The sequence below is a fragment of the Carassius auratus genome, unplaced genomic scaffold (genome assembly GCF_003368295.1).
Source record: "Carassius auratus strain Wakin unplaced genomic scaffold, ASM336829v1 scaf_tig00008552, whole genome shotgun sequence".
Lineage (NCBI taxonomy): Eukaryota > Metazoa > Chordata > Actinopteri > Cypriniformes > Cyprinidae > Carassius > Carassius auratus.
In genome coordinates, this window is record NW_020523955.1 from 1 (window position 1) to 22,704 (window position 22,704).

Genomic DNA, 22,704 nt, shown 5'->3' on the forward strand with positions numbered 1-22,704 from the left:
GTTGTCCTTTGGTGCTTTGTTGAGCTCCTCCATCTCGGTCTCGTTAATGGCCATCTCCATCTTTGCTGGAGGGTCAGGCTGTTGGGGCTTCCTTTTGATGAAGAGCATGTTACAAATGGCGAGCACAAGAGCCGAGAGGATCACCTCACACCCAGCCAGCAGAAAGACGAACATGTAATTCTTTGTGGCATCCAGAAGACGACCTGTGAAATGAAACAAGAGAAGCATGATAAACCTACCCACGTGGATTGGCCAATTGTGGCGGCAACCCTGACTGGTCACACGTCAATGACCCATGAGCGGAAGCTGTCATTGTTGGTACAACTATAACATCCATTTGTTGTGTTGGAGGTCTAAACAATCCAAAACATATGGTATTGTACAAATATTAGGCCCTTCCAACACTAAACAAAGGGTTCTTGTAAGGTACATAAAGGGCCACCTGCATTTTTGACCATTTGCAAAGAGAATGTGGTTTTCATTGGTAGGTAATCTAAAAGACTAGAGGAGATACTTTGGTCATGTAAATGTATGTTTCAGTTGATTCGTTGCTTATCTTATGACTTTTCTTTAATAGCACAGACACTACAGAACATAAATGACTCTGACCTGCTCCAGGTGGTCCCACCAACACAGCAACGGCTTCAACCAATAGCACCAAGCCAATGGCACTGGAGAACTTCTCAGTCCCCACAATGGCCATCAACACTTCAAACTGCAAGGCTCCAACCATGCCATAGGAGATACCGAAGAAGATGCAGAACACCACGAGAGATGGATAGTCTTTGGCCATGGAGCCGAGGAGATCAGTGGTGCCATTGAAGAGCATAGCGAAACTGAAGAGGTAAACGCATCGTGGTCGAACCCACTTGAGCCCAGCAATGATACCACATGTTGGCCTAGCGAAGATGTCGATAAACCCTAGTATGGTGAGCAGCAAAGCAGATTGGTGTCCTCATTGCCCAGTTCCTTGGCATAGCTTACCACAAACACAGGAGGCACAAAAAGACCCAACACCATAATGGCTGCAGCCACCGTGTAAATCAAAAAGCCACGATCTTTAAAGACAGTGAAGTCAAGAAGTTTGGGCTTTGGTTTGGATTCCTTCTCTTTTTCGTCCACCTCACTTGTTTTTTGGGGTGCTTTCAAGGGCCTCATGAGGGCTCCACATGCACAGCAATTCAGTAGAATCCCTCCAAGGATTAGGAAACCTCCACGCCAACCATAGTTATATTGAAGGACCTGACCAAGAGGAGACAAACAGCACAGAGCCACGGGACTTCCAGCTGCAGCCAACCCATTGGCCAAGGGCCTTTTCTCACTGAAATATCTGTTCAGCATGATGAGGGATGGCTGAAAGTTCAAAGCAAGACCCAAACCTGGAGAACATAGTTTGAGGGTGTTAATGCATTGAAAAGAAGTACACCAGAATTTCATACGTATACACAAAACAGTACTCACCGGTTATGACTCCTGTGCTGAGATAGATGTGGATGATACTGGTTGAAAAGGATGCCATAATCATACCAAGTGAGGCAAAAAGGCCCCCGACCATCATCACAGGGCGACACCCGAAACGGTTCACTAAGATGCTGCATATAGGGCCTGCAACAGGCAAACTACTGTTACCATGCAGAATCATGATTTCCATTAAAAAAAAAAAAGAATTGCATGATAATACGGTCCTTTCAAAATAGATCCTTCATGTGGACCTGTAATTTGAAAACCCACTTAGCCACACAATATTTTCATGTCTCCCTGCTGTCAGTGGACATCTGTACCTGAGCCATAAAGCATCGCAAGAAGTATAGAGGAGATCCAAGCCGTGTCACTGTAGCCCACTCCAAACTCCCGGATAAGCTCTTTGAAGAAGACGCTGACTGCTTTGGGGAAAGGCGTAGGAGAAACCTGTAATGACGAAGCAGCCGAAGAGGACAGCCCAACCCCATCCTCCATCAGGTGGCCTTGACCCCACTGTTACCAGTGTCTACAAAGCCGCTCCACCCATGATGCTTTGTACTGGTCAGGTCTCAACTGCAACAAACAGCATCACAAAACCAGTGTCACTGATGGTGCTTAATTCAACAGGAAAGTTAGTGTACTTGACCTGATTCGGTCAACATGACTTTAAATATATTAATTGACAAAAGCTTTATGGATAAATAATGCTGAACAGCCAAATTCATGCTTGTTTACTGAATATCCCTCTACAGCAAAATCTGTAAGGTTTGCCAGGCACGCTTGATTCACACCCTTCCTCATTCAGGTTCCTGCCAAAAGCTGTTCTCGTAATTCTAGGTACAACATGTTAAATGTAATACTCCCTACAGAGTATCAAAACAAATTACAACTTTAAAAAACCCAGCATCACAAGCGTTTTTTTTTTAGATCACAGAGTTAATTAGGTGGCTTCTAACCCAGAGTTTCCCATTTCCTGATCCTGCAACTCTGCCAGCACTGTACTTTTTTTGAGTCCCTTACTGACGCACCGCATTCAGTCATGAGCATTCAACTAATGACCTGATGAGAATCATGGGTGTTAAATGCTGAAGGAATCTGAAACATGTCATGTGGGAGGTGCTCCAGGACCAGGATTAGCAAACACTTCTGTAACCTACTATTGCAATGCTTGAACTGCTGTGCCCTTTCAAAGGTCTCTCAACAGGAGGAGCTGTCAGACAGCTGTTGATGGCAACCAACTTCCTGAAAACATTGATCCATCTTACTTGTGATATCTTTTGCATCATTTCTAACCCAAAAATAAATAAATACCACACACACACCACAACATGACCTTAACATTATGTGCCCACATTATCTTCACATTCTGCTATACAAACTATTACAAAATGGCCAGCCTTCTTATACTGGACCTTGTAAAAGGGCATGTACTACCATGACTCATTAAACTAGAGAGACTACCATGACTCATTAAACTAAGAAACTGATTAATGAATACTCATACATACTCTTTTAAAACAAAAAGCTAATAGACAACCTGGTCCTTTTGTAAATCAATGTGAACTCTGAAATTATTTATCTGGATACCAAGACGGATACCAGCTGTGGTATGTTGTACTATACATGTACAATAAATAAAATAAGTTACACTTAAGTATCACTGTTACTTAAACTTACTAATGGAGACATGCATGGCAAACAAAAAATAGTTTGCTCTATTTTTTTTTACATATATGTGGAAATTAGTAGATCAAGAACTATGATGTAGAAGAGCTGCACTAGGTTAGCATGCAACCAATGTATGTATGACCTACCTTACTAAAGGTCCCTGAAAACTGAACCTCCCTCGTATCTACATCATTTAGGGGCAAGAGGGGGATGGGGGCTGTGGGGCACGCCTCTGTACACTACAAACCTAAATTAAGACTCTGACAATTCCCCCATGTTGGTACTGATTGCAACAACCAGAATCACCTCCCATGAGGTTAAGAGTAGCTTGTCTTGTGTGTACCCTCATCTTATGTAGATTTTTATTTAAACAAATTTGGTTGGGATTTAATTTATGTTTGCTTAAGGAGGAATTATGTAGGGTTAGAATTTATTTTAGAAAGGCCATTGAATTGTTTCTCAGAAACTGGTCACAGCTGGCACTGACTCTTTGTTAATTATGGATGCTTCTTGTCAAGTCCATACTAATTAGCAAAATGGCTGATTCTAATCTGTCAGTTGCAATGCAGCGACAAGATTAATGATTGTATTCTTTTCAGTGATTTTCAAATATCTAATCAATCCTTTATATAGGTCTGTGTGTGACACCAGTCCTAATTTTATTGTATTTTTTTATGATAATAGTTGATAAAGGTATTAGATGTAGTGATAAGGATAAGTCTGAAAAGGGAATTAAGGCCAATTAACATTATACATTACAGCCTTCACTGGCCTTCCTCCTCCTACAATACTCCATGCTGAACGTGATTTCACCAAGTGCAACATGTTCCAGGAACAACATTCCAATCAACCAATCAGATTTGAGGGATAAGTTTACAGCCTTACAACCACAGTTGATGCTTCTACACCCTTGTTTTTAATTTCCCTCTGATTTTAGGGTTAATTTATGGGTAGGGGCAGATCTATATTTTTGGACAATAATTTTTATCCATGAACCATGTCTTACTTTGCAAAACCATGGGTCACTGTGATTTTGGCAAGTAAGACATGGTCCTGGATCAACATCTTTTGTTGATCCTGGATCGACATGACTGTCCAAAAATATAGACCTAACCCAGTCCCTACCCTTAAACCCTACCCATAATTTATTCCTAAAGTCAGTGGGAAATGATAAGTGAATAACAAAGGTGTAGAAGCATCCAACCTTGAAAACTTATCCTTGATTCTGATTGGTTGATTGGAACAAGGATGTTGATCCAGGAACATGTTGTACTTGGTGATATCACATTCACCAAAATCACCCGACCCTATGCTATATGGCTCAAATTTAGGGGGGATGGTATGAAATAAAAACCTTTTTTAAAAGTAACACAAATTTTGTAATCATTATGATTATGTCAAATTAGCTACAGGAACAAAAGTAGCTGCAGGAACAAAAGTAGCTACAGGAATGTACCTGTAAGTCCCCAGTAACTCATCTGTAAACCAATTTAAAATTTCTAAACGTCATAATTACATGAATGTATATGTCATTCTGTCTTTAAATATTTGCACGAAGGGCATCTGATGCAACGATGCTCTCTGGTCTACGTGCTAAACGTGACATTTATACTCTCTCTCCTCCACCTATAAGCGCTGCACTACATGAGTATAAATCCACATATCTACCATCCTCAAGTATCAATTTTCTCACTTATACAATTGTAGCATTATTGTACCAACAGCTACTCAACAATTATATTACATGCTGTGAAAATATCAGACTAATATATAATTGTATCGGTATGTGGATAATTCACGATATACAGTTATCAAAATATTTGTCTTTATAACACGGTTTATATTTTTTAAATAGACAAAATAATAGTATTTCTGTTCCTGAACCGAGACCTGTTAGCTACTTTTCATAAGTCAGTCTCCATAGCAGCCCATCGGCATCAGCATCCCGCATCCAGTCACCCAATCATCTTCTCTGAACACATGTTGACATATTTAAAGGAATCAATCCTCATATACATACCTTAACGATGCTCTTCGATTAAGGTATTTCACTGATGATGCCCTCCTGGGACCAGGACCATCACGTTCGCACGGCACTCATCTTTGAAGAGGCTTTGAGTGGGATCCGCTTCTCTCTGACTGTGTTCTGCCACCAGTGAATCACTCGAGTCATACTGACGTGCAGCCAATGAGCGCGAGCGAGGGCACTAACGTTACGTGCGCTTCCCCACCACTCTGTCCCTCTCTCTCTCATCCCTATTCAATCTATGTGCTCATGGGATTTAAAGGGATTTACGGACCTTCAATCCATATATGAAGCATCAGCTTGTTTCTCATTAGGTGCTGAACAGAAATATTATTTCGCATTTCCCCCCACATGTTGTGGCACACAACAGGTTAAATTGAAGAGTTGCAAAACAGGCGGATGCCACTTCCTCGGCTAATTGGTCAACAACTCGGAACATTTCTTTAGATAGTGTTTGTTGTTATATTATGTATAGACAGCTATTGGTTTTGTAGAGAGTTCTGAGTAGTGAATGAGTGTAAAACATACCGGTAGATATTACAAAAACTGAAAAGATGTACATTTTGTTTCCTCGGGAAGTTGCCGAATCGATCTCAATAAGACATGTATAATTTATACACTAAGTAGGCTACAGATACAATTGAGAACGTGACAGCAGGCAGGTAGAAACCACGTGAATCAGGTGTCTTCTTTCCCTTCACGTCACTTTAGTTTTGTATGCCGCAGGAGAAGTTGTGTCACAGGTTTGGAAAAATACTAACTGTCTGAACTTGTCTTTTGGGAGGGAGGTACACAATGTACATGACATACAAAAAAACGTACTCTGTGAGAAATGTATATTTTAGTATAGGTAACTTAACCAAAAATGAAATAAAATACAAAATAGCAAATACGTTTCCATTACTTATTTATGACTCCTTATTTTCTTTTCAAACAAAAGTCTCGGAAACGTTTTATAACTTTACGATAAGCGTGATGCTTTTATAGCGGGAAATTATAGTCCTGCCAGAAATAGAGCTTCGTCAGAAAATGAACGCATAATTTCCTGCTTTCAAAGTAAGGAAATGACTCTCAGTTGTAAAAAAAAAAAAAAAAAAAAAAAGATTCTAGAACTAGATTCATCCGGCAGAGTCGAAGCGGAAGTTACTGCAGACGTGTTTGGTTTCCATGGCAGCACTGAAAGCTGCGGTGGTGGCGCTGAGCCGAGCTTAAGCTATGCTTTTTAGCTAGTTAGCTTAGCTGACTTAAACGTTCATTTTAAACTATTTTAGACATATTCAACAACTTCTTTCTGGAGTAGTTGCTGTGTAGTTTTACGTTTACACAGTTTCGGACATCTGTACTTATGACAATAACATACAATTGAACAATAATTGCCTCATCGTTAATGTTTGGGCTGATATAACGTTACACATGAAGGTAAATAAAGTTTTTATTGAATTAAATAATTATGTCGAAATCGTTTAAAGTAGGGTTTCATTTTAACGTTTGCTTATAAACTTGTTCTGATAAACATTTTATAATCGCTTCTTGTGTCTACAGATTTGCTCAACAGGATGTCAAGTTTTCCAGTGCCCTGTTTTTCAGCATCTGCGTCGTAACCATGCAGGGAGCTGTGGACCTGGAGGCCCAGCTGGCTTGTAAAGAAAGAGAATGGAAAGAGCTTCAGGCTTTGCGGATTCAACAACTGGAGACTGCTTTAAATGAAGCCACATCAGAGCTGTCCACCCAGAGAGATCGTTTCCTCCGCTTGCGGGAGGACTTCAAGTATAATCTACGTGTCTTGGAGGAGAGGGACAAAGAGCTGGAGCGCTATGATGCCTTGGCAGCCCACGCTCAGACGGAAGAGGGTGCCAGGCGGGAAGAGGTCAGTGAGCTGAGGATTGAGATAGCAAAACTTCAAGATGCCCTGGAGGAGCAGAGGAGGGCGAAGGAGGACATTGAAGTGCAATATCAGAAGAGGGGAGTCGAACATAGAGTCAAACTGGAAAAAGTTCAGAAGTATGACTTCGTTTTTCAGGCACATCTATATTTGGTCATTCACACTGATTTCTAAATAAGGTTTCTGTGGAATTTTTGATGGCATTTGTTCTGTCTTTTTAGCATGATGGAAAGTGAGATTCAAAAACTCAGGGAGGAAAATGAAACACTTAGACGGGATCTCCAGCGGCGAATAAGAGAATCTGATGGTGAGCTGGCGCTTCAAAAACAGGTATGGTGCAAACTGCAAGATTTATAGTTCACATGTCATGCCAATAGCCTTGTGGGCATCACGTCGACATATAGTTCTGTTGCGCTTCAGACGTCCCAAATTCTCTCCCACTTCATTACATACGAACCTATCCTAATAAAAGCAACAACAACAACAAAAAAAAAGATTTATAGGACACATTTTTTGTGTTCAAAAACACAGGGGTCATATGTTTTAAAAAGCTGGACTGTATTTAACTAGACATGGCACAGTTCTCATGGCAGAAGATGCTAAAAACAACACTGCAAGATGCAATGCAATGGCCAAAAACATCTGTCTGCACATGGGTGTCAGCATCACACTAATAACACATCCACAGAATTAAAAAATACTTTGATTTCATTAATTGACTAAACATCTTTTGTGTCCAAACCTGTAAATTGAAGTCTCTTTAAATCGTATTTGTATTGGGTATTTACAGTTACTATGCTGTTTCAGGTCTAAAAAATTAATCCACAAAGTGGATGTCCTGGGATTAGTGCCAGGACATTGCATGTTATTTAAAGTAAACCTACTGACCTATAAGGATTCCAGCTGGCAGGAGTTGTTAGTTGTTGAGCTATGTCAACTAACCGCTAAAGCAATCTTCACCTCACTCAGTAAAGTAAAATGATAAGGCCGTGAAGGATCACAGATAATGTCAGTGAATCAAAGCTATTTATGCTGTAGGTCAGTTTGAAAATAGATTATTGTTGTTCAATGTTGTTGTCGCTTGACTTTTGACATTTAAATGTTTTTTAAGCATAGGCATATAAGGGTTTGGTCAATCTTTTTTGTTTTTTCCTGCATTATTAGGTTAAACAGTATCACTTACAGTGAATCTTGTAAATTGCAATCCACAACAGGAAATGATGGCAGATTTTGACAGTGAGATGAGGAAGCGGGAGCATGAGTTCCATCTGAAGATGGATGAAATGAACAGTGTGGTCCTCTCACATGAGCTCAAAGTAAGAACCATACCACATCAAACCTATTATAATCTTTATGTTAGACGTCAGGGCCGTTTAGACCAGTGGTTGTCAACCTTGAATCAAATTTGTATTTTTATTTATATTTTGGTTGAGAACCACCGCTTTACCACATGACTACATGACCTAAAGTACTGTATGTTGATGAAACGAAACCCACATGAATGATGGATTGGAATACTGACCGTGAGCTAGCTAGGCCCCATTATCTAAATGCCAGTGCCTGAACTCATACTTGTTTCTGAATGGGGCCACATTCCCACAGTCAGGTTCCAGCTTAATTTGGAAAGCCTTCCCAGATGAGTAGAAGCTGGTAGGAAGCACACAGGTGTTCACATACTCTATTGCCATAGTATGAATGATCATCTGCATTTAAAATTTTAGTTTATTATTAATCTTTATTGTTCAGGAAAAGCTATTGAGCAAAGAGCTGGAGGTCCATGCCAAAGCTCACAGTCAGGCCACCGAGGCCCTGCAGACCTCTGAAGAACTTCACCAGCAGGCTCAAAAAGAGATCCGGCGTAGAGACTGGGAAATAAAGAACACCGCTGCAATGAAAGACTCTAGGTCAGCTGCTATGTGTGTGTTAACTAAAAAGCTGTTGTTTTTTCATTTTAAAGATCATGAAGATCATTATTACCTTTTTACAGGATAAAAGAGCTTGAAGACAAACTAAAACAAATGGAGAGCATTAACAAAAAAGAGCAAGAAGCCTACAACAGGAAGTAAGTGGAGGTCATTGAGGTCATGAACCTTTCTGTACTCAGATTACTCTGGGTAGGTCAGCATGTCTTTCTGTGATGTTTTGAAATTTGATGTATTCAGACACACAGAACTGGAACGAAGGTCTCGGGAGAAAGAGGATGCGTTGGGTCTCATGAGAGAGGCTCATGCCAGGGAGCTCCACGAGGAGAGGGGGAAAATCTCAGAATTGCAGGCTCAACTGGACAGGATGATCCTGGAGCAGGAGAGGAGACAAAAGAGCCATACGGATGACCTTCATCACAGAGAACAGCAGATACATGAGTACGCAAAATTGCTATCCGCAGAAATGTTCTCTGGTTTATTTATACTTAGCCAAAAAATACTTAAGCTTTATTGCATAAAGATGTACATTTTCATGAAATGTTAAATGATCCGTTTGTGTAAATGGATGGGAGATGCATTATGCAGCTCCTGCTGATGACTAAATAAGTGTAAATACATTGAGAGGAAATGTGTGGGTGTCCCTGCGAATGGCTTTCTGAGCACTAGGATTATATAACATGTTTAAGATTCAAGACCTCAAGGTAACAAGTGCTCCTAATTTTTCTGTGCTCATAATGTAACATTCATAAACTATGTATTTCATATGCACAGATTAAGACCGACAACATGGTAAGACTACCATAAGACTTATCTACTCGATCGAGAGCCTTAACTTGTGTTTGGTACCACAGCTGTAACCAGATCCCCATTAAATTTGAACCCCTTATATTTGATACCGAAGGCTCCGAACGCAGCTGGAAACAACCCGATCTGGCTGGGATACTTACATCACACAGGTCTCCAAAGAAAATGTTGCCAAGGATACAGAGCTGCTTTCTGTAGGGGAAAGAGAAGCCAAGGTGAGAGCAGAGCTGGAAAGGTGTAAAGAGGATATAGAAAGGTAAGAGGTCACAAGAGAATAATAATTGCATACCTTTAACACAACATTTAAACTGATTAGCTGTGTTGTACTGTGAGAAATAAAAGTAAGAGCAGGGATGCACCAATATATTAATTAATAAAAATACTGAAAAAATTACAAATAAAATACAATTGTATTGCATTTTATTTATAATGTAGACTATAAAATTCATATAAATGTAAGCTTACATTTAACAGTGTTAAGTTATTAGTGTTTGTTTTTTAAATATTAACTCTATGTAAGGTTTTGATAATGCAAAAGTCAATGTAAATGTAAATGTAGTTTAAATGAGCATGCACAATTAAATATCCAATATAAGCTGATACCAGTAAATAAATAAAACATATTTTTATTTAAAAAGGTACATTCAAGTACATTCATGAAAAGCCTGTATTAAATGCGCAGGGAAGTCAGAATTATAACATTTAAATGTGTTCAAGTCATTTCAGTGGAGCAAGATGGTAATGCACAAAAAAAAAAAAAATCAGGAAGATTTTTAAACATCCATTGAACATCCTGCATTCCATTGCATCCAACATGTTTACTCACTGACATGCCCCAACTGGGAAATTCGGGTCTAAGAAACTCTGAACATTCAGTGTTCTTTATGCAATGCCTTTTGTGTGCATTCATCTCCTAAATATGATCTTTCCAACATAATTTGACCACAACATAATATTGCCCAGTAACTAATATATTGCGCATCCCTAAGTATGTGAATTTGCCAGTTTAGGTTGAGCTATAGCCACATTTGCTTTACATTTACTTTTTTTTTTTAAAAGCAGTCCTTCAGATGCATTGTATATCTGTCAGGTATAAGCAGCAGGTGTCTAGTGGTCTGCAGAGAGAGCAGGCACTGGAGCAGAAGAGAGTTCAGCTGGAGTTGGACTGGGAGAGGCGTTGTGAGGAGGTGCGTTCTGAGCACTACCTGAGAAGTGAGGAACTCATCCAAAGCCTTACACAGGCCAGAGACCAGGTGAGCTGATGCACAGTCAGACACATAAAATACAATAGTATTCAGAATAAATATTCAAATTAAATAATTTCAAGAAGAAAGACAATTTTAACATATTCTGAAGTTTGTTCAGATATATTCTATGTCCTATATTTGTGACCTATATTTTGTAAACAGGTAGTGTTTCTGGACCTGATTCTGTTCATAAGGCTGGTCTCTGTAAGGAAGTTATGTTTTACATTTTGGTATCTGCTCTAAGATAACTGCTGAGCTGAGAGAGAAGGAAAGAGAATTACAGGAGACGGTGACACTGCTGAAAAGTGTCACTGTAGAGCGAGATCAGGCGCTACGTGGAACCAAACCAGCACTAACTGGAATTCAGGTTAGACCACACACAGCTTTCTCTGTTACACCATTCAGACTGATATATAATACTGTGAAGGAACCATTACCATTTAGAAAGTACTTGGATAATTTAAAAAAACACACATGTGGTGTGATGACAGCTAAAGATCTGGTGGGTGTCTCATCCAGCAGTTCTCTGGGTTTAATGCCAAAGTGTCTGAAGAGTAGAAGTCACACAGCATATGAAGCAAATCATCTGACTCTAACTCGCCTCTGGAGGATTGTCTGTGTAGTTGCTTAGAAAATGTAGCTTAAATTACTATTTATATAAAACAGCAGCCCGTGTCAACATCCACAGCATTTATTTAATCTAAGGTCTGCTCATCTATTCATTAAACAGAACTATAGATCGTATCCACTAGGTGCAATCCTATTACAGCTATTCTGAAGTTATATGTCACATTTAGCTGTACGTATCTGCCCTGTCAGCCATTTGGTAGGTAATTTAAGAGACTTTAAATAGTATATTGACCGAAGATGCTTGGCCACTCACAGAATGTTCCTGTGAAAGTTCACTATATCCCTGGACATTATGTGCAAGGAAAGGTTATTACCCATAACACCACGTTTCCATACATTCAGCTTCGTATGTATTGTCTTATGTATCAGCACTTTAAATTGCCAGCTGCCCTTTTTTCTGGCGACCAGAGTCTGACCGTAAAGTAAAACATGTCTTTTTAGTGCACGCATTATTATGTTTGTGGTGTGTGTTCAGTCCTGTAATAGCTTGTTGACTGATTGAAAATTAGTCTCACAATCTCCCACCTCCACCTAGTGGTTGCTAATTGGCTTATACCAACATTTTATTGTTTCATTAACATCTTACATAACATAAAACAATGTGAACTGCATCTTCAGGCATCTGCGGTAGACAGCGGCAGTTTCCCATCAGAAGAGATCAGGAGACTCCAGCAGCAGAACAGCACTCTCAGAGCAGTGGTGGCTGAAATGAGGAAAGATATGGAGAACCTGATCCAGCAGATGCCTATAGCTCAGAGTCAGACCACAAATCCAGGACCCAGCACTGCAGGTAATAGGGGTCTCCAGACCAATAAGGAAACAATTTGATTTGAAGTTTGAAGTGAACCACTTTCAGAAATGTCTAAATTTATTCCCCTACTTGTTGGGCAATATTCATAAGAATTAGGAATTTAAAAGAATATTTTTGTTTAAATACAACAGAATATTTAGGTCTGTCTTCTTGTTCACTTCTTAATCACAGTACTGTAATGCACTTACAAAGTAGTATCCTGTGAAGGATACTGTAAGTAGTGCATGAAGTATATCACTTGCATTTGTGTCGGAACATTTAATCTCCACCCAGTTGTATGACAGTAATTTGTCTATTTCAGGGACTACAGACTACAGTCAGGCTCTGGAGAAAGAGATCCAGGAGCTAAAGGCCAAATGTCGTGATCTGGAGGAGCGGTTAGAGGAGTCTTCCAAGATTGTCAATACTCCCAGCATTCCTGCCCTTGCATTCCCTGTTTCCCCTGACAATGCTTACCTTCAAAACCACATTAGATCACTTAATGAGACCATAGGTAATTAAAAAATATCAGCACAAACTTTTTGTGTATATTGTGGATTGGTTAAAAACTTGTTTTCTGTGCATCACTGGAGAAGAGATGAAGTGAGATTTTGTTAAGAGCGCAGTGTTCTAAAGGAGAGTGTTTGCAGGTGGGCTGAGAGTGGAGAAAGTAGCCAATGCCGCTGCTCTAAAGAGACAGGAAGTGAGGCTGGCTCATTTGGAGTCTGCTGTGGAACAGCTTACCCAGCAGGTAATGATTTCAGTCCATTGCCCAGGCATCTTATAATTAGAAGGCCATTACAGAGAAAGTTGGCTATATTTAATATATACTGTATATATGATTATATTTCTCCAGTGTCACTCAAAACACATGGAGAATGAGAGCTTACGTCTGGAGCTGGCCAATCACAAGAGGGCAGCAGCAGCCGAAGAAGCGAGACTTAAGCAAAGAGTGGCAGCTACTGAGCTGGAGTTAAATGAAGTGAGACGGGAGGCAGAAGAGTACCAAAAAGGCAGTTTGCTCCACAACCTAGAGACTGTTGCACTTGGCAACCAGGCAAGTTTTAAGTATATAGAATTTAACTTTAAATAATTATTTTTAATTAGTACAAAAAAAGACGTGATCTTTCTGTCTTTTTTCTGAATTAAATTTATCTTTATTAAACTGCTATGTATTTGTGGTCAGGTGTCAGCACTAAAGGTTGACCTTGCAAGCAGGAGAGAGCCCATTGTCCTTAACCAGGTACAGCACTACATATAATATAATATAATATAATATAATATAATGCACACATAAAAATATTTTGTAGTACAGTTAATAAGAAACATTATTAATTTTACCCACTTGTAGAAATTTCTAAATTCATCCCCAACTGTTTGAGAGCTAATAGAATTTTGTTTTTTGTGGTGCAAAGTCATGGCAGAATTATGAACAAATTTAAGCAGAAGCTGTATCAGCAGTTAGGACTGCTGGCCAAACAGTATATCTCCTAAATTATGTTTATGAGCAAAGTTGATAATGTGTATTATGTGTCATTCTTGTGGTTATATGATGTATTACTGACAAGAATTGTCTTATATCAGAAGTATGTTTTATGGTTGCCTAAACAAGAATGTATTTCTGGTATTCAAGAGTGAGATGGTAAAGCAGCTTCAGGAGGAGAACTTGTCCATGAGACAGCAACTGCTGCTGCTGCAGAGTTCAGCCAGAGGGGGCGCCGTGGGTGATGCTCCTACTCTTCAGTCAAAGCTCAAACAGGCTGCACGCTTGATCTCCAGCCTCAGTCAGGACAAACGGCAACTCATTGAAATGGGCAACAGGCTCCGGGCGCAGCTGATAGAAGCAGGACTGGAGGGTTGGTGTTGCTTTTGAAGCGTAATCATTGGTTTCAGAAGTATATTCATCTAGATTTCCAAATGTTTTGCATTATATAAGGAATTATCTCTGGCTCAAGAGGGATATAAAGAACTCTCTTCTGTTATTTTGTGGGTGGGCACATGTGGATAACAAGCATAATTCACCACTCATTGTTATGCTGATGCCCATCACAATGGACAAATCCATGTTTTTACTAAGGATTGATTCTCAATAGAGATTTTAATGCTTATTTGTCCCGGAAATTCTCCGTGCTTTGTGTGTTCTGTCTTGATTCGTATCAGTTATACTACTCATTGAGAAGTAATTTTCTGGCAAATCATTGCTGAATATCAGCGCATCAAAGTAGTTTTACTTGCTAAATCCTCAGTTTGATATTTCCTGGGCATTTACAGACAAAATTGACATTTAAGTTATTGGGAATTGTCTTAAATGGACATCAGGAATGCAAACAATCACATTTATGTGAAATTGCCCTCTAAAGCTACGTTGTAAATAAAACTAAATTATTCAAGCATGTTTTACAAGAAAATACTATTTCAGTTTTCCTGCTTAATGTATAATTCAATGTGTTTCTTGTTGTTTCTTTGTAATCATTAGTGAAATATGCTAGAAATTTCTGATATATATTTTTTTTCTTAGTTCCACGGCACTCAAAGTTCACACTCAAACCAAATGATCCAGAGCAAAGTCTGGTGGAAAAAGAACCCTCTCCGTCCGAGCATGGGGTGCATCCAAAGAGCCGCTTATCTACCCTGGAACAGTTACAGTACCAGCTAACCACTCAGGTGACTCCTACATGTGAGAGACGTTGTTCAATCAAAGCGTGCTCTCGGTATTGATACAGAGAATACATTTCATCATATTAATCAGTTTGGCCTCTGTATATGTACTGATGTGAAAATTTAGACTGCTTTTATGCAATGTTATTCTTTGTCAAGGTCAGTGGAGTGTGGCAAAAGCCAGCGATCACTCCTTTTGTCAGATGTATGAAAATGCATGGTTGATAATAATCACACAAGCATGACATTGAAATACATTCGTATTTATTCTAATTCTAGGAGCTACAATATGCACAAAGAGATCAGAATAAGAAAATGGCAATTATAGTCCGTCCCCAATTCTCAGAGAGCGAGAGTTCAGACAAACGCAGACCCGCCAACCCATGGGAGCCTCCAATCAGAGTCCAGGTACTATGACATCTTCACCAGCCCATAAATATATTTTTTATATTATAACATATCATACACATACACTACTGTTATACTTATATTTGACAGGGATGTGTTAATTTGGTCAAAAGCGAGATTTATAATGTTACATAAATGTCTGTTTCAAAGTTTTCCCCAAAATATTAAACCGCACAACTGTTTTCAACATTGATAATAGTAAGTAAGGCTTTTTGAGCACCAAATCAGCATATTTGAATGATTTCTGGAGAACCATGACACTGAAGGCTGCACAATATTACATTTTTCACTGTACGTGTTTTTGTTTAATATATGTGGCCTTGGTGAGCATAATCTAGCTGGCCCCAAATTTTTGAAAAGTTGTCTATGTAATTTTATTGGTTATAAACAGTGTGAGTCTGTTGTAGTTGTTTCAGTGTTTGAGTTCCTTTTCTCTGTTCCTTCCTCAAGTCTGTGGGCAGTAAAGAAAACACTCCTCCGCAGAACCAATCTGAAGCTCCGGTACGACTGCCCGGGTCATCACACTTCCTGTTGTCATCCATAACCACTGATGATTCCCTACAGAATGTGTGGAAGATGTTGGATCAAGGTTTGAGTTCCTCTGTGTTTTCTACAAGTGACAGTGAGGACAAAGGTGAGCAGAAAAATCATAAATGAGCCACTTCAATCTTCAGACCATTTATATTTAAACCGAAGTGTTGTATTGGGCCTGCTATGTTCCCATAATGAGACATTTGACTGCAATAAAAAATACAAGTTAGTAAGATAAAAACATGAAGGAGCAACTTCTGCTGTAGTCGTCCTCTCATTACTAAACTGAATATAATTTAGTGACTGTTTAGTCATGCTGAATGAGTAGTGTACACGTTCTTCTGCATGTGTAATTGTCAAGGGATCAGATTAGATCAGAGTAGCTTTGAGAACTGAGGGACTCACGACAGAGCAGCATGATTGGACTTAATGCCAAATGAAAGTTGCCCAATCTATGGTCATAATGCTGATTAGAAAATAAAGCCATTTGATTTTTGTAACCAGTCAGACTTTGTCTTATACTGGCATAGATCCATCCTGATAGGCTGATTTTGAATGAGAATGGTCTATTCAGGGATAATAGGCTCTATTGTGGTTTTTATCAGCAGTCACTACATGGTGGTACATCAGTTTTATCAGACAACTGATGAAGCCATTTAGAGGGGTGGCAAATTTCATCAATAAATCGAAAACAAAGTCCAGTTGACTAAAAATATACCATGATTTTCACTTCTCTGTAACCTGGACAGACATTTGCATCATATGAAAACCTTGGCACTGAAATAGGTACTTGCAGTGGCAACTCTATGATCTTGCAACCGAAGGTTCAGTGTCAGCGTTGCTTCATAGTACATCATTTCGTCCAAATATCAAATTATATTTACTTAGAGAACATTTCAGCAACAGTCAAATGCAGAAGTAAAGAGTTTTGATTTTTGAACCACTGTCAGAAAGATTTAAGATGCTAATATCTGATATCACAAGTGTTGTTGACCTCTATTTGGGTCAATGGCAAATAAGGATATCTGAGAGGATTAGAAAGAGAAGCCTTTAAAAAAATGAATTTAAATTTGAAACACATGTGAAACACAGGTTCATAAAAATGTAATCTTGTATTCGACTTGTTCTTGAAAAAAGGTATTTACTATTTCCTACTATAACAATCTTGATAGTTTAATCAAGTGGTTTAATCATTAAATGTATTAATGTTATTTTTTTTTTTTTCAAGCAATACTTTTCTTAAAAAGGTCTAAATAATCTTAGTGTTTTGGTTTTTTTTTTTTTTTTTTTTTTTTTTTTTACTTTAAGCACTACCAATCAGTGCAAAAGTATCAAAAAGGTTCATTGACTTTAGGCATTACCAAAAATATCAAAAAGACATTTAGGAAATCTTAAGTTTCTGAATTAAGGCATTGTTTATTATATAAAAAATATGTTTATCTAGTCTGTACAAAGTCATGTAATTTTCCCATTTACATACTGTCTTTTTACTGAAACACTCTTCTTTCGAGTGCTTTTCTCAAGATTGAAGTAATGACTGGCTTCATGGATCAAACCAGCTCATTTTTACAGTTGTAAAATTAAAGATTTAACCCCTTATCATACTGTGCTCTCAGGTAGAATGGCAAAAGCAAACGGAGGACTCCCAGATATGAATCAGCCTCCTGCTGCTCCGGTCAGTGTCGGGGGCACAAAAGCATCACTCCAGGAAAAGAAGAAACAAAATCCGACAACATTAGCATCTGCTAAACAGACACGTCCTGCTGGAAATAAGAGCAAGATTCGGAATTACAACATCAAAGACTGAAAAAAATATATATAAATTTGGGTCAATCCATTTAAAGAACCGTCTCATTTAAGTGCTGCATTATTATTTTTTCATTTTTGCATCATGACATTTTTTTTATATTTGTACCTTTGTAAATGTTTTAATAAATGATTGCATAATATGACCAATAGGCATGTGAGTCTTTTAATAAAAAGAAGAAGCACCTAATGATGATAAGAAAAAACAATCCAGATCCAGCAAAATGTGATCTTGTGTACAGATAATGTAGTTTCAATTTATTAATGAATTCCAGTTATGATTAACATCAGGATTCCACTCCTCCCACTGCATTGTCCTGACATCACCCTATCTCCTAGCAACAGCCTTGCATTAATTCTGACTGAATGGTTCTACACACCTCCGCTCACTGATTGGTGAGGCTTTTTTTTCCCCTGTTAACCGTCAAAATGTAATGTGCTGTCTCTCACGTGTCTCCGGAGCTCCACAGCGCCGCCAACAGACACCCGGTAAAACACAATCTGTGTGCTGCCACTTCTGCATCTAACCAGCAGTTAGACGAACATCAATATAAAGAATGGAAACTCAGTATTTTTCACACCAAATTTACAGTGTGCATAATGGACATAATAAAGCCAAATGGTGCATTAATGTGACTCTTCTGTGTTATGCAACAAAAACCACATTGGTTATCTCAGGTTATTCAAAATTCTATTAAAATGCTATTTATATGTAAAATCACTTGAATACCTTTCTACAATGCACATGTATAGGGAAATATGTTTAAACGTTGTAAAATGGTTGAAATTCTTAAAATAAATAAAAATGTTGGTATAATGCTTAAAGAAATAAAATAAAATTAAAGCTGCAAGCAGCGATGAACGGGCCCTCGCACCCGGGCTCACCGGCAGCGAGTGGCTTTAGTTAATAGGTGAACGGTGAGAAATATGCGTTTAAACTCATAAATATAAGTAGAATATATCAATGTTTATTCCATATATGTGCCAATCTTCCTGTTGCCAGCAGGTGGCGCTATCATTATAATGGAATATTGGCCTTCAGATGTGTTCAGGGCAGGACTTTTATCGAACATGTGAGGTTTGGGGAGGATTGGACATTTTATGCCTGAGTTACAACAACATCCTATTTCATGGCGAAACAATGAAATTTGTCAGGCCGCCATGGACACGCCCTTTAACGAAACCTCAAGATCTTCGCAATTTAAGATCGCAAAAGGCTTTAGATTACACTGACCAAGTTTGGTGTTGATCTGAATAAATATCTAGGAGGAGTTCGTTAAAGTACAACCCCTGAAAATGGCCAAAACAACACTAATTTTGCATAGAAAATTCCAAATAACTGACTTCCTGTTGGGATTCGGACTTCGTACCAAGATACTTTTTCGTAGATATTGGTGTGTTACATGTGTGTACCGATTTTTGTACATGTAGGTGAAACATAGCTCAAGGCGCACTCCGTTTAAAGTGTATACGCACTCCGTTGAAAGTGTATAGGTGGCGCTATTGAGCCATTTTGCCACACTCGATGGAATATTGGCCTTCAGATCTGTCCAGGCCAGGACCCTTATCACACAAGTGAAGTTTGGGCAAGATCGGACATTTTATGCCTGAGTTATAACATCTTTTATTCCCATGGCGAGACATTGAACTTCATCACGGCGCCATGGACACACCTTTTAACAAAAACTCAAGATCTTCACAACTAAACATCACACAGGTCTTTAGATTAGACTGACCACAAAAAAGACATTGATGTCATAAAATTTCAAGGAGTAGTTTGTCGCAGTGTAAAATATGTAACTTCCTGTTGCCAATAGGTGGCGCTATGACTATAACTGAATATTGGCATGTAGATCTGTTCAGGTCAAGAGTCTTATCCAACATGTGAAGTTTGGGGCAGATTGGACATTGTATGTCTGAGTTACAGCAACTTCCTTTTTCATGGCGAAACATCGAAATTTGTCAGGCCGCCATGGACCCGCCCTTTAACGAAACCTCAAGTCCTTCGCAATTTATTATCGCAAAGGGCTTTAGATTACACTGACCAAGTTTGGTGTTGATCTGAATAAATGTCTAGGAGGAGTTCGTTAAAGTACAACCCCTGAAAATGGCAAAAACAACAGAAATTTTGAAGGGAAAATTCAAAAAAAACCGACTTCCTGTTGGGATCCGGATTTCGTACCAAGAGACTTTTTTGTAGGTATTGGAGTGTTACATGTGTGTACCAATTTTTGTACATGTACGTGAAACATAGCTCGAGGCGCACTCCGTTGAAAGTGTATAGGTGGCGCTATAGAGCCATTCTGCCACACCCGGTGGAATATTGGCCTGAAGATCTGTTCAGGCCAGGACTCTTATCACACATGTGAAGTTTGGGGAAGATCGGACATCTTATGCCTGAGTTATAACATCTTTTATTCGCATGGCGAGACATCGAACTTCGTCGCGGCGCCATGAACAAGCCTTTTAACGAAAACTCAAGATCTTCACAACTGAACATCGCACAGGCCTTTAGATTAGACTGACCACAAAAAAGACATTGATGTCATAAAATTTCTAGGAGTAGTTTGTCGCAGCGTAAAATATGTCACTTCCTGTTGCCAATAGGTGGCGCTATGACTATAACTGAATATGGGCATGTCAATCTGTTCAGGTTCGGAGTCTCATCAAACATGTGAAGTTTGGGGCAGATTGGTCATTGTATGTGTGAGTTATAGCAACTTCATTTTTCATGGCGAATCATCGAAATTCGCCAGGCCGCCACGGACACGCCCTTCAACGAAAAGTCAGGATCTTCGCAATTTAACATCGCAAAGGCCTTTAGATTAGGCATACCAAATTTGGTGTTGATTTGAAGAACTCTCTAGGAGGAGTTCGTTAAAATACAACACATGGAAATGACCAAAATTACACAAAATATGCTCATAATATTAAAAATAACCGACTTCCTGTTGGGTTTAGAATTTCGCTCCAAGAGTCTTTTTTGTAGGTATTGGTGTGTTACATATGTGTGCCAATTTTCGTGCATGTACGTGAAACATAGCTGGAAGGCTGTTGATTTTCTTGGTATAGGTGGCGCTGTCGAGCCATTTTGCCACACCCTCTTCTGAATCCTATATCAGACGAAAATTTTCACCAGGTTTGACGAGTGTGCAAAGTTTCATGACTTTTTGAGCATGTTAAAGCCCTCAAAAATGCGATTCATTCGGGAGAAGAAGAAGAAGAAGAAGAATAATAATAATTAAAGCTGCAAGCAGCGATGAACGGGCCCTCGCACCCGGGCTCACCGGCAGCGAGTGGCTTTAGTTAATAGGTGAACGGTGAGAAATATGCGTTTAAACTCATAAATATAAGTAGAATATATCAATGTTTATTCCATATATGTGCCAATCTTCCTGTTGCCAGCAGGTGGCGCTATCATTATAATGGAATATTGGCCTTCAGATGTGTTCAGGGCAGGACTCTTATCGAACATGTGAAGTTTGGGGAAGATTGAACATTTTATGCCTCAGTTACAACAACTTCTCTTGCTGTGGCGAGACGTCAAATTTTGTCATGGCGCCATGGACACGCCCTTTAACAAAAACTCAAGATCTCCACAATTTAACATTGCTCAGGCCTTAAGATTAGACTGACCACAAAAAATACATTAATGTCAAAAGATTTCTAGGAGTAGTTTGTCGCAGCGTAAAACATTTCACTTCCTGTTGCCAGCAGGTGGCGCTATGACTATAACTGAATATGGGCATGTAGCTCTCTTAAGGGCAGAAGTCTTAACTAACATGTGAAGTTTGGGGCAGATTGGACATTGTATGTCTGAGTTACAGCAACTTCCTTTTTCATGGCGAAACATCGAAATCTGTCAGGTCGCCATGGACACGCCCTTTAACGAAACCTCAAGATCTTCGCAATTTAACATCGCAAAGGCCTTTAGATTTAACTGACCAAGTTTGGTGGTGATCTGAATAAATCTCTAGGAGGAGTTTGTTAAAGTACATCCCCTGAAAATGGCAAAAACAACGCCAATTTTGCAGAGAAAATTCTAAATAACCGACTTCCTGTTGGGATTCGGATTTCCTACCAAGAGACTTTGTGGTAGGTATTTTGTAGGTATCTACCAATGCATTTACTAATGTTAAAAAATGAGACATTATTTTAATTTGTTACCAAATCCTTAAGTAATTAAAAGTGTTTTGTTATAAATTTATTGACCTATAAGCATTTGTGAAATAGTTCTGCTTGCATCACAGCTTGGTCGTCATCTGTGAGCTGAACAGTTTTACTGTTACATCCATGAGATTATATAAATTCAGATTAATGTCAATCACAGGGTGTCAGAGGTCAGTATCAAATGAGTTTGAAATTATGGACCCACTTTATATTAAGTGGCCTTAACTACTATGTACTTACATTTTAATTAATAATTTAGTACAATGTACTTATTGTGTACATACATGTTTTTACATTGTACAAAAAACTACATGTAATTACATCTGTATTTAATTTCTGTAATTGCATTTATAAATACACTGTTGACCCATACTTTACACCTTAACCCACCCTTAAACTTACCCATACCTCCAACCCTCTCCCTAACCTTACCCCTATCCCACCTCAATAGCAGCAAAAGTGTTTTAAAATACAATATGAACACAATAAGTACATTGTACTTATTTTTTATGTAAGTACATAGTAGTTAAGGCCACCTAATATAAAGTGGGACTAAAATTATTATTTGCAGCACAAATAAGTATTTTTAGAATTTTTTTTTAATCACTGAAACTGTCAGAAAAGGATAAGGCCTAAGATATTTCTTAAGCTGTAATGAAAACAGCACAATTAGCAACAACAACAACAACAAAAACAAT

At 38.8% G+C, this 22,704-nt stretch overlaps 2 protein-coding genes across 3 annotated transcripts; one reads left to right on the forward strand and one right to left on the reverse strand.

The window, feature by feature from the left end:
* Nucleotides 1–6: 6 nt before the first annotated feature.
* LOC113072141 (monocarboxylate transporter 4-like) lies at nucleotides 7–2,123 on the reverse strand (the record flags this gene model as incomplete). The annotated part of the gene is given in 7 exon segments (XM_026245265.1): nucleotides 7–203; nucleotides 610–945; nucleotides 948–1,379; nucleotides 1,462–1,605; nucleotides 1,782–1,893; nucleotides 1,895–1,974; nucleotides 2,108–2,123. Coding segments are annotated over 7 exon segments (1,317 nt in total), but the record flags the coding sequence as incomplete, so codon positions are not given.
* Nucleotides 2,124–6,317: 4,194 nt separating this feature from the next.
* LOC113072142 (coiled-coil domain-containing protein 57) lies at nucleotides 6,318–18,554 on the forward strand. 2 transcript variants are annotated; one of them, XM_026245267.1, is made up of 20 exons: nucleotides 6,318–6,574; nucleotides 6,698–7,156; nucleotides 7,259–7,367; nucleotides 8,252–8,353; nucleotides 8,784–8,941; nucleotides 9,025–9,099; nucleotides 9,200–9,400; nucleotides 9,864–10,022; nucleotides 10,857–11,019; nucleotides 11,258–11,380; nucleotides 12,262–12,433; nucleotides 12,756–12,947; nucleotides 13,084–13,184; nucleotides 13,290–13,490; nucleotides 13,620–13,676; nucleotides 14,067–14,289; nucleotides 14,952–15,097; nucleotides 15,371–15,499; nucleotides 15,950–16,133; nucleotides 17,647–18,552. In XM_026245267.1, exons 2-20 carry the CDS (start codon nucleotides 6,759–6,761, stop codon nucleotides 17,835–17,837), a joined length of 3,084 nt encoding a protein of 1,027 aa, XP_026101052.1. In that variant the 5' UTR covers nucleotides 6,318–6,574; nucleotides 6,698–6,758; the 3' UTR covers nucleotides 17,838–18,552. The 2 variants fall into 2 exon arrangements, with proteins under 2 accessions (XP_026101052.1, XP_026101051.1); XM_026245266.1 differs by lacking the exon at nucleotides 6,318–6,574 and having other exon boundaries at nucleotides 6,759–7,156; nucleotides 17,647–18,554.
* The last annotated feature ends 4,150 nt before the right edge of the window (nucleotides 18,555–22,704 follow it).

Bases quoted from the DNA above. Each gene is read 5' to 3' on its own strand.
- LOC113072142 (XM_026245267.1), top strand. From the start codon at position 6,759: ATGCAGGGAGCTGTGGACCTGGAGGCCCAGCTGGCTTGTAAAGAAAGA. The intron at 11,381-12,261 runs GTTAGACCACAC...CTGCATCTTCAG, and splicing joins CAGCACTAACTGGAATTCAG to GCATCTGCGGTAGACAGCGG. The intron at 13,677-14,066 runs GTACAGCACTAC...CTGGTATTCAAG, and splicing joins AGCCCATTGTCCTTAACCAG to AGTGAGATGGTAAAGCAGCT.